We start from the raw sequence: 12,412 nt of genomic DNA, 5'->3' as shown, positions 1-12,412 counted from the left end.
TTCTCCCAGCACCATTTGTTAAAGAGACTCTTTTTTCCATTGGATATTCTTTCCTGCTTTGTCAAAGACTAGTTGGCCATACTTTTGTGGGTCCAATTCTGGAGTCTGTATTCTATTCCATTGGTCTATGTGTCTGTTGCCAATACCATGCTGTCTTGATGATTACAGCTTTGTAGTAGAGGCTAAAGTCTGGGATTGTGATGCCTCCCGCTTTGGTCGTCTTCTTCAATATTAGTTTGGCTATTCAGGGTCTTTTGTGGTTCCATACAAATTTTAGGATTGCTTGTTATAGCTTCAAGAAGAATGCTGGTGCAATTTTGATTGGGATTGCATTGAATGTGTAGATTGCTATGGGTAGTATTGACATTTTAACAGTGTTTATTCTTCAAATCCATGAGCACGGAATGTTTTTCCATTTCTTTGTATCGCCTTCAATTTCCTTCATAAGCTTTCTGTAGTTTTCAGCATACAGATCTTTTACAATCTTTGGTTAGGTTTATTCCTAGGTATTTTATGATTCTTGGTGCAGTTGTGAATGGGATCAGTTTGTCTTTCTGTTGCTTCATTATTAATGTATAAGAACGCAACTGATTTCTGTACATTAATTTTGTATTCTGCGACTTTGGTGAATTCATGTATCAATTCTAGCAGACTTTTGGTGGAGTCTGTCGGGTTTTCCATGTATAATATCATGTCATCTGCAAAAAGTGAAAGCTTGACTTCATCTTTGCCAATTTTGATGCCTTTGATTTCCTTTTGTTGTCTGATTACTGATGCTAGAACTTCCAACACTATGTTAAACAACAGCAGTGAGAGTGGACATCCCTGTCATGTTCCTGATCTCAGGGGAAAAGCTCTCAGTTTTTCCCCATTGAGGATGATAATTAGCTGTGGGCTTTTCATAAATGGCTTTTATGATGTTTAAGTATGTTCTTTCTATACCGAGTTTCTCGAGGGTTTTTATTAAGAAAGAATGCTGAATTTTGTCAAATGCTTTTTCTGCATCGATTGACAAGATCATATGGTTCTTTTCTTTTATTAATGTGATGTATCACATTGATTGATTTGCAATTGTTGAACCAGCCCTGCAGCCCAGGAATGAATCCCACTTGATCTTGGTGAATAGTTCTTTTTATATGTTGTTGAATTCGATTTGCTAGTATCCTGTTGAGAATTTTTGCATCCATATTCATCAGGGATATTGGCCTGTAGTGGTTTTTTTTTTTTGCTGTCTGTGTCTGGTTATTTGATGGTTGTAGATAGCTTCTCTCAGGCTTTGGCTTTTCTTTTTTAGTGAACTCTGTTGTTTTCTTTTTCAATCATAGGAGTTTTTAAAAGAACATTTCTAATGACAAATTGGTGAACCTGATTTGTGTTTTTTAATGTCTTTTTTAGAAGATGATAGATGTTTCCCCTCCTAAAAGTTTTTTTAGATTTGCTTTAATCCCTTAGTCTTTTAATCTACCTGGAAGTTATTTTTGTTCATATTGCAAGATAGGAATCTAAATCTGTCTCCTGATGTGTGGATAAACAGGTGTCCCAGCCTCATTCCTGCTCTCTCCCTGCTCATCTGTAACTCCACTTCTCTCCACAGGTGCACACGTGCTCGCAGGCTCTCTGTTTTGTTCCATTGCTTTCATTCTGCTTTAGTTGCTATTTATAGTTTGATAGTATGTGTTGGGGTTTGCTAGATCTAAATCGTCCTTTATTATTCAAATTCAGAATTGTTATTCTTGGCCAATATGAATTTTAGGATTAGCTTATGAAATTCCATAAAAAGTTTCATTGAGCTTTTAATGGAATTTCTTTGAATTTATTGATGCATTTGGGAAGAGTTATTACTCATAAATTTTATTTATTGAGATTTGCTTTTATGTCTTTAAGTAAAATTTAAATTTTTCTCTTTACTGTTCTTGCACATCTTTTCTAAAAAGATTAATTTCTGAAAAAAAATAAATAGATTAATTTCTGGATATCCCCATAGGATTTTTTTTTTTTTTTTGGTAGTTACACGTTAACTTTCTTAAAAAAATTATATGTGAAATTGCTTATTGCTGATGTCTAGGGAACTGCTGTTGACTTTGCTAAGTCTTATATACAGAAATAGTGAATTCTCATATGAGTCTTTTGGATTTTTTGTGTGTGCAGTAATAAGTTGTTTTTTTCCTTTTCAGTCCTTATGTCCCCCCCCCCCCCCCGCTTATTTTGTAGTCTGAGACTTCCAGTCAAATGTTGAATAATAGCAGTGATTGCAGGCAATAACGATTGCCATTTCTGACTTTAAAGGGAATGCTCTCCACCGTGAAATGTGATTTATTTTTTTTCTTTTTGGTTTTGGTTTTGGTAGATTGCTTTTAAGGAAATTAATTTTATTCCTGTTTTACTAAGAAAGGTTTTCCTTTTAAATCAGTGGATGTTAAATTTCACCAAATTCTTTCCTGTGTAATTTGAGGTGATCACTTGTATTATTATTTTCCTTTATTCTGTTGTGTAAAAGGAGCCTAGTGTGTGAATGCATTTAGAAAAGTCAAGGGAAGGACAGAGTAATAATCAATGTCAGGTGCTGGTCAAATGTCAGGGAAGGATTGAGCGATCTGTTGAATTTAGCAACAAGGGAGTAGATTATGAATTGTTGAGAACAGTTGTGGCAAAATTGTATGTGAGCACTTTACACTCCGAATGAAATAAAATGAAGTAGTGGAGAAAGTAACAGAGGAAATTCTTCATAAAAGGAAGAGAGATCTGTCAGTTGAAAAACAGTCTGAGGATGGAGAAGAGTGTTTTGTCGCTGCTATTATTTAGCATTTTGTTTTTTTAGGTTTATTGTGTCTGCATTTTTTAAATGCTATTGGGATGTAGAAGATGCAAGTAAAGGCAACAGAAGGACTACACAAAAGAGTTAAGGTGCTTGGGCTTGGAGTAGAGAATGGGACAGATAAGTGGAAGGAGCAGAGTGAACTAGAAAGGTAGACACATGGTCCGAATCTCAGTTGTCCATCTGCCGTCTTGATATATAATACCAAAAATGGAGCAGCGCTGAATGACTAGGGCAAGACAGGGTTTGAGTGGGTGGCGGTGTAAATGTCTGGAGAAGAGGGGAAACCATGAGTGGTTAAGGTGTTGGGCGGTCTTACCAGTGAGATTGCTCAAGCGGCAGATAGGTAAGGAAATGACTGGGAGGTGGGGCGAGTGGGGTTGTAGAGACGGCAGATTCAAGTGGCTCAGTGTTAGCTTCAGAAAGAACATGTTTTTATAAAAGGTCGCAGGAGTGAGGGTTTCCAGAGAAGAGTGTTGGGGAATGAGAAGGCCACCAACCTGATGTTCTGGTGTTGCAGCACATGAGGTATACACAACAGGGAGCAGCGTCAGCTTGCGAAGGCTGTTCTGACTTCGGGGGGTTAGGTTTCAATTAAGGCAAGGACGTGGAGTGCCCATTCTATGAAGATATTAAGTGTGTAGGGGCAGTTTTCTACTTGCACGGGACTAGGCAGAGACTGGCAGCAGAAACAAGATGATCTAAGACTTTGGTTAGTTCCACAGTCATCAGTGTTCAGGAAACAAGTTTTTGTCTGACCTCTGCCTAACTGGTTGGGAGACTATGCATACAGTGTTCAAATGACCCTTGAGTAAAAACTTCTTAAAGAGTGGGAGGCAAACCATAAGAGACTGTTAATTACAGCGAACAAACAGGCTTGCTGGAGGAGAGGCTGGCAGGGGATAGACTTAGATGGGTGATGTGTATTAAGGAGGGCACTTGTGATGAGCATATGTAAGCGATGAATCACTGAATTCTACCCCTGGAACCAATATTGCTCTGTATCTTAACTAACTAGAATTTATTTATTTTTATTTTTATTTTTTTTAAATTTATTTTTTTTTCAACATTTATTTATTTTTGGGACAGAGAGAGACAGAGCATGAACGGGGGAGGGGCAGAGAGAGAGGGAGACACAGAATCGGAAACAGGCTCCAGGCTCTGAGCCATCAGCCCAGAGCCTGACGCGGGGCTCGAGCTCCCGGACCGCGAGATCGTGACCTGGCTGAAGTCGGACGCTTAACCGACTGCGCCACCCAGGCGCCCCATTAACTAACTAGAATTTAAATCAAAACTAGAAACATGAGAAAAAAAAAACAAAACCTTCTTGAAGTTCAAACAAGTTACACGATCTCGAGAGATACCCATTGAAAAATACAGCCTGTTTTTTTTTTCTGATAGTTTTCATCCTGTAATGGTGAAACTAACAGAGTTTTGCAACAAAGTACAGATTCCTTAATATGCTGTATTGATTTTTTAACTTAAAGATTTACTATCTTGGATAAATTTTCAAGACTTTGTGGTCAGGAATGCCAAATTTCATGTTAGAGCCTCGTGTGTTTATGTTCTCTTCTGTTTATTTTCTAAACCTGCTTTCATTTTTATCACACTTTAATTTTTTATTTCTGAACTTTGCCAAGAAGCAGTAGAGATGATGGGGGAGGGTAATGACCAATGCAGGTCCTTACCCAGCGAGGGCCCGATCCGGGGTGGCGGGTAGTAAGAGCCCTTCTCCCGTGTGTGTGTGTGTGTGTGTGTGTGTGTGTGTGTGTGTGTGCGTGCGCGCGCGCGCGCGCGTGTTCGTCCGCGGTGTGCCTGGAGGCAGCCCTGGTCTCATGTGCATGTGTGTTTGTGCTTCGTTTCAGGGACCATGGCCAAACCCGCTGGGTCGTTAGCCAGAAGCAGCAGCCTGTGCCGCTCCCGCCGCAGCATCGTGCCAGCCTCTCCGCAGTGTCCACGCGCACAGCTTCCTCCGCACGCCCCTCACCAGGTCCACGCCCGGCACCCCCAGCACCCTCAGCACCCACAGCACTCCTTGCCTTCCCCGGACCCCGATATCCTCTCGGTGTCAAGTTGCCCTGTCCTTTATCGCAATGAGGAGGAGGAGGAGGCCATATACTTCTCTGCTGAAAAGCAATGGTATTGCAGTGAATCGACTACAGTAGATATTGGGCTGGGTGGTGGGGAGGTGGGCGTGGGTGGGTCGGAGTGATGCGTTGGATTAGTTTTCTGTTGCTGCACAGTGAGTGACCACAGACTTAGCAGCTTCGGGCAGCATCCGTTTATTAGCCCCAGGTTCTGTTTGACAAAGTCTAAGCTGGCTGTGGCTGGGATTTCTGCTCAGGGACTCGCAAGGCCAAATGCAAGGTGGTTGCCTAGCTTTGTTCTTCCCTGACGCTTGAGGGCCACTCCCGACTCCTTTGGTTGTGACAGAGTTCGCTTCCCGTGGTTACAGCACGGAGGTCCCGGTTTCCACACCTGCTCTCAGGCTGCTTCCATGCTGCTGCCAGTTCCTGGCGGGTGCACAGTGGCCCTTGCTGTGCGTGGCCTCCGTCTTCAGAGACTAGGCCTTCTGACAGGTCCCTTGGAATCTCTGATGTCCCCTGTCTCTGATCTCTGGACCCGATTTTAAAAGCCTCACTCGTCACTTGGATAGCCGTCTCTCTGCATGAAAATCAGCTGGTGTGGGGCCTTAATGACATCTGCAGAGCCCCTTCATGGCAGCACCTCTGTTCGCGTTTGATAGAATGATTGGCGGGACGTGTGTGTACCCCAGAGCTAGAAACTTGGGGAGCGTCTCAGAATTCCGCCCACCACAGACAGAGGTAGATATTCGGACATATAACTGCTTAGAGACCGACCACTGCACACAATTGACTCAAGTCTCAGAGCACAAACTTGTCTTGTGAGCAGTTTTATATGTAAAACACAAAGGCATGAACTTAAATATACTTGAACACAAACATTAAATATGACTGAGTGTTTAAAATACTTGCTGCCACTTAATGGTTTTTTCTGTCGTGTGCTAGTACTTGGCTAATGAACAGGAATTAACAGGCGTCAAAGGTGGAAGAAAATGTTAAGAACTTAAAGGAGGGCGTTACGTTCACATGAATTTCTTGGCATAAAGTGGGCCGAGCAGCGGTGTGTTCGGTCCAGCCAAAGGACCACCGTGCTCCACGAGCCCTGCTGATCGGAGGCTCTCTCCTAAACCGCGTCCGTCTTCAGAGCGGTGTGATAGTAAGCGACAGGAAAACTGACGCTGGCTTCTGATTTGGCAACACTTAGCAGCCGTGTAGCCCCAAAGTCTTCTGTCCTCAGATGAGAAAGAAAAGCAGAGGGAATGGCTGGCTGTTCTCGGTGACCTGTTGCGGCTCTTCTCTGTCATGTGATTCTTTAGTTGGCATCGTCATCAAATGATAATTTTCACACATGATTGTTTTATCTCTAGTGAGAGTCAACTTTGTGAGTAGCCAAGATCATCATAGCATGTTACTGAGCAGATAGTCCAAGGTTTGTATCATCATCACAGCTGGAGAATTTGACGTGGCTTTGCTTGGATACCACTTTCTGATTAGATTTTTGTATAATCTGCACAGTAAAACTTGGCCACCTGCAAGATGGCTTTACTGACAGAACCAATTTGTGTGGCTTATGGAAATTAATAGGAAAGCTAGAGCTCTGTGTCCAGTAGAATTTTCACGTTTATGGAAATGTTTAGTCTTCCTTTCAAATAGCAATGTCAGAAATGCACAGTAAATATGAGAATCTGGATTCAGAAAACTTTTTCTCCTCTTTATTTAGTCTCTTACATGATGAACCACTAGAACCCTTACAAAACAGTAATAGTAATAACATTTACTGTTTACTGATCTTTTATGTTCTCTGCATTATGTACATGTATGCTCATTTACATCTTACCTCGAGTCTTGTTACATAGGCATTAAACTTGCATGAATTCACCTATTCCTCACGGTGAGAAAGAAATAGAAAAAAATAGCATAAATGGTACACATAATTAAGCTCAACATTCCGAAGAATATATGTTCTGAAAAAAAAAAAAAGTGCTCACAGATTATACCATTCCTGCACTCCAAAGCTGACTGGTTATGCAGAAGATGCAACACTTCATTATTTATTTTGGAGTTAGGATGTTAGAACTAGAAGTAATTTTAGAGATTAATCAGATTATCTTCCTTTGACAGTGAAATTGAGTCCCGGTTACATTAAGTGATTTGCCCAAGGTTGTGTGGCTGATTAATGGCAGGGCCAGGACAGGAATCTAGGTCTCCTAACTTAGATCAGTATTCTTTTCACATATTATTTAGATTTTAGAGACCAGTTTTTGAAATATTTTTAACCTAGCTTAGAATTTCATACACCAAGCAGCCAAATCACATAGCAGAGTAGAAGTAAATTTATAAAATTCTAACTAAATCAGCTTCTGGTTCTGGAAGCTGAACAGCTTCAAGGAACAGTGATATATGCTGTATAATTAATGGGTATCCACTCCAAAAGGAAGCTAACAGAAAATTCCCTACCAGCGATTGATTTCTGAGTCCTTTCTTTTTATCTGAGCTGCCTTGTGCCCTCTGTAAGCACTCCCCATTATCATATTGTAAAAGCACTTAAAAAGTCTGCAGCACGTGTAACTGTATTGTGTGAAAGCATCATTTAAGTCTTTATTTGCCCAGGGGATTTTGTACCTTCTGAGAGCTTGTAGTATAATAGAAACAATCTTCACATACATGTGTAAAATACATAGAAATGACCAGTTACATTGAGCCATCTAAGATCAAGGTTTAAAACACGGTATTAACATGAAAAACATGTCAGAAGTAATATCACTATGTGAATAATGAGAGTGATCACAGGTCATCTGAGGTGAGAGGTCATTCGGTTCATTTACGCTATAAATATGAACTTAGTTCCTTGCCACATGCCGTGCACTTGCTAATAACCTGAGCTGCCAAGACAAGTAAGACAAGGTCCTGGCCTCGCTCTAGCTGGTGGATCATGATCATCTGTGTTCTTGCCTTTCTCTTGTGTCTTCAGCTCTCTTCCTTGTCCCACCTTATTCCTGTTGCCACCTACTTGTTACCGTGACTCTACTTTTTATCTCTTACCGTTTCTTTCAGAGAGTGAACAATATTTGTGTCATGTGTGGTACATATCAAAACAAGTTAGACATGATCTCCGTTATCTGAGATCTTTTCTCCTTTTCTTTCATCTGTCTCTCGTCCGTTTGTTTGTTCGTTCATTCACTCATTCATTTGTGTATCACACATTTATTAAATACCCACCGTGAGCTTACCACTACTCCAGTGCAGAGGATACAGAAGTTAGAAAGACTCCCTGTGCTCATTAACTTTTCTTTCTTCTGGAGAAAGAAAATCTATGTCTGGAGAAAGACATATCTTCTGGATATGTCTTATCAAAAGTTAATACAAAATATCATTTCAGGTAGTGGAATTTTCTGGGATGCTACACAAAGGTAAAAAGAAAGAGAATACTTCCTGGATAGAGTGGTTAGGGGAAGTCTCTCTGGAGAGAGAACAGTTGAGCAGTGACCTGAAAGACATTGAGAAATAAGCCATGTAGAGATGGAGGGAAGGAAATGGAGGCAGAGGAAACAGGTGCCAAGAGCCCTGGGGGAGTCACGAGATCGGCACGTTGGGAGGAACAAGGAGGAGGCCATGATGTAATGAGACAGGGAATGGTGGCCTTCCGCTGGAGGTGTCACCATGGTCCTGATCCTGCTGGGCTTTGTGGACTTGGACAATGTCTTTGGGTTTTAGCCTGAGTATGGGAGGAAGCGTTAGTGAGTTTTGAGCAAGTAAATGATGTGCTGTGAGTTTTTAAAAACCACTTCAGCATCTGTGTAGAGAAGTAGTTAGGAGGGAGGAACAAGAAGGGAAGCAGGGAGACCTGTTAGGACGCCATCACAATCCTTGAGGTGAGTCCAGGGGGGTGGGTAGTTCAGAAAGAGGGGCAGTGCCAGTGGGGGAGTGACAAGGGTTGGATTTGAGGTATATTTTGAAGTAATGGCTGATCGCATTTAGTATCTGTTGGCCTTGGGGTTGTGAACTTTTGTCTTTTCATTTTCTCTCTTTACTGTGGAGAAGGGGCAGGGGCAAAAATCACAAAGGGATAAACCCGTGAGAATTTATTGAATGTCTGCATTTTTAAAAATAGCATTGGGGCGCCTGGGGGGCTCAGGCAGTTAGGTGTTTGACTTTCGATTTCAGCTCAGGTCCTGATCTCACAGTCTGTGGGATTGGGCTCCATGTCGAGCTCTATGCTGACAGTGCAGAGCCTGCTTGGGATATTCTCTCTCTCTCTCTCTCTCTCTCTCTCTTCCCCCCCTCTCCCTCTCTCTCTCCCTCTCTCTCCCTCTCTCTCTCTCCCTCTCTCTCCCTCTCTCTCTCTCCCTCTCTCTCCCTCTCTCTCCCTCTCTCTCCCCCTCTCTCTCTCCCTCTCTCTCCCTCTCTCTCCCCCTCTCTCCCCCTCTCTCTCTCCCTCTCTCTCTCCCTCTCTCTCTCCCTCTCTCTCTCCCTCTCTCTCTCCCTCTCTCTCTCTCCCTCTCTCTGTCTCTCCCCCTCTCTCTCTCCCCCCCTCTCTCCCCCCTCTCTCTCTCCCCCCTCTCTCTCTCTCTCCCCCCTCTCTCTCTCCCCCCTCTCTCTCTCTCCCCCCTCTCTCTCTCCCCCCTCTCTCTCTCTCCCCCCTCTCTCTCTCCCCCCTCTCTCTCTCCCCCCTCTCTCTCTCTCCCCCCTCTCTCTCTCTCCCTCTCCCCCCCCTCCCTGCCCTTCCCCACTCGAGCCCTGTTTCTGTCTCTCAAAATAAATAAATAAACTTAAGAAAAAAAGTGTTATGTCATTGACTTTCACCTCCCATCCCCCCCTCTCAATTGTACCTCAGCTTCCTTCCCCCATTTTTAAACTTGGGAGAACTTAACATTTTAGCTTAGTATATTCCTTTCTTCCTACCTCAGGAAGATATATTTCATCAATTTAATGACAAAAAAATAAAGGGAGAGACAGTGACTAAAGTTCATCTTTTAAGATATGTAATGTCAACTGTGTGATTTAGAAAGAAAAAATAGTATTGAAACAAAACACAAAAGTAGCTGAAATAAAATTACTAAATCTGTAAAATTTAAACATTTTTATTTGTCTGACAATTGAAGAAGGTGTAACTTGAGTTATGTTTCTTAGATTGGAAGATTCCATTTTTATAGTTCATGTAAATATTAAGCATGGAGCTTTGATAAGTTGTATTATTTAAAGTAGTAAGTTTCCGATTTTGTCAAAATGCGTGTAGAATTTTAGCATTTCTCCCATTTACATGTTGATAGATTAAAAAATGGAAGTTGTTTTAGTTAGAATTAATCACAGTGTCGGCTGGTAGTCTTAAAAAATACGGATTTAAGATTTTACCTCTGTCTCCCTCTCATCCAGGGAAGTACCAGACACGGCTTCAGAATGTGACTCCTTAAATTCTTCCATTGGAAGGAAACAGTCTCCTCCCTCAAGCCTGGAGATATACCAGACATTGTCTCCTCGCAAGATATCGCGGGATGAGCTCTCTCTAGAGGATTCATCCAGAGGAGAGTCCCCGGTAACTGCAGATACCTCGCGGGGCTCTCCTGATTGTGTGGGTCTGACAGAAACGAAGAGTATGATCTTCAGTCCTGCCAGCAAAGTGTACAATGGCATCTTGGAGAAATCCTGTAGCATGAACCAGCTCTCTAGCGGCATCCCGGTGCCCAAACCTCGCCACACATCCTGTTCCTCCGCTGGCAACGACAGCAAAGCAGTTCAGGAAGCCCCACACGTCGCCAGGATAAGCAGCATCCCACACGATCTTTGTCATCACGGAGAGAAAAGCAAAAAGCCATCAAAAATTAAAAGCCTTTTTAAGAAGAAGTCTAAGTGAACTGGCTGACTTGATGGAATTCGTTCAAGGGGCATCTTTAAACTGTTACCTCCCATCCTCCACCCCCTCCCTTTTTTTTGTTTTAATTTTAGGAATGTAACTCCACTGGGGCTTTCCAGACTGGATGCCACAGTGGAGTGTCCTAAGGGCAACTGTCTACTGTCTGCTTATTTAAATGACTATATAATCAGTTCATCAAGCCAGTTATTACTGAGAAATCATTAAGAGATGAGACAGTTTACAGTCATTTCTGCCTATTTATTTCTGCTTTGTTATTAGTGATGTATATACAACATTTTGTTGAAAGCCACTATGGACTTACAAGCTTTAATGGACTAGTAAGCCAGCATGGGCTTGCAAAAAGTTCTTGTTTACCACACCATCTTCTTATCTTTCCACAGAGCTATTTACATCCTGGACTAAATAACTTAAAGTAAAACTAATTGCACTACCGTTTTCCAGACTGGAAAAAAAAAAAAAAATCTCTGCAAGTGAAACTGTATAGAGTTTATAAAATGACTATGGATAGGGGACTGTTTTCACTTTTAGATCAAAATGGGTTTTTAAGTAGAACCTAGGGTTTCTAATTGACTTGATTTCTGGAAATGAAAACCCACGCTTTTATTATGGGAAGCTTCTTTAAATGCATTTAATATTATAAAGTTTCAAGTCCTGCTGTAAAGATCATGTTGTTTTGTTTTTCCCAGGGCTTTCACTGTGATTTACTGCATTGCAGGCTGTATGATAAAATATAAATAATTTAGGGAGAGAAGGCTCTTGATTCCTTACACATGTGCAAGAGTTAAAACTTGATTGAAGGACTTAAACATTCACAAGCTTAAGCTGAGGTTGGGGACGTGGGGATTCGAGCACTTGTTTACAGACTTTGAATAACATCAAAGAAGTTATGGTTTGTGAAGAATTTGTACTGTGGAAAAGATAATAAATTGGAGACATTATTTTGTGGGACTGTGTTGATTTTTGTTGATAACACTCCACTGAAAACACTATACATTTTCTGGAGAAGCTCAGTAAGCGGTCTTGTTGCTTAATTGCACTATAAGAAATAGTGATTTGGAAGTTGTCAACAAGTTTCTTTCCATTTTATATTGTTTGTCATACTTGTATGTAGTTTGAAATGTTTAAATGTTCTAATATCAAGATTAACAAATATAAATTTATGGTGCATTTAGATTGTGTCGTATCAATTTGTAAAGCTTGGGGTTCATTGAACAACTAGGTTATTGTAAGGGTAGCTTTTACTGTGGAGGTGGTCACATAGAGCAGAAAAGCACGGTCACATCTGGGGAGTTTTTGCCTAAATACTTTTTCTTTTAAAAATTCAGTCATCAATGATGCGGTTAATGCAGTGTGGATGGATGTTTGGATGAATAGTGGATACGTATTAGGATGGCTTTTTTAGCATTATGGCTAAAATATGTAATGTCCAACCCAGTCCCGCTTAGATGAAAATGCTGATTGATAGGAAGTTTATTTGAGATACGCTCCAAAGAAATACTTTATCAAGAATATGAACAGTCACCTGAAGTCTCCTGAAAGTTGTGGTGGTTTATTCTCTCTAGTACTGTTGTTAAAAACTATTGAGGTCTCGGATGATATTTATATATACAGATACTTATATATGTAAGAGACAGTGTTGCA

At 41.3% G+C, this 12,412-nt stretch overlaps 1 protein-coding gene across 3 annotated transcripts in view; it reads left to right on the top strand.

Moving 5' to 3' along the window:
• Positions 1-11,942, top strand: part of STIM2 (stromal interaction molecule 2) — a 151,694-nt gene extending 139,752 nt beyond the window's left edge. For all 3 annotated transcript variants that reach the window (XM_086705273.1, XM_086705272.1, XM_025921775.2), the window contains 2 exons: positions 4,681-4,954; positions 10,273-11,942. In XM_086705273.1, the coding sequence (XP_086561399.1) occupies positions 4,681-4,954; positions 10,273-10,750 (752 nt within the window). In that variant the 3' untranslated portion in view covers positions 10,751-11,942. The remainder of the gene's footprint in view (positions 1-4,680; positions 4,955-10,272) is intronic.
• The last annotated feature ends 470 nt before the right edge of the window (positions 11,943-12,412 follow it).

The sequence above is a fragment of the Puma concolor genome, chromosome B1, assembly GCF_028749965.1.
Source record: "Puma concolor isolate L17-30 chromosome B1, mPumCon1.1.hap2, whole genome shotgun sequence".
NCBI lineage: Eukaryota > Metazoa > Chordata > Mammalia > Carnivora > Felidae > Puma > Puma concolor.
Note: the sequence above shows the minus strand (reverse complement) of the source record. Positions and strands in the feature narration are given on the sequence as shown.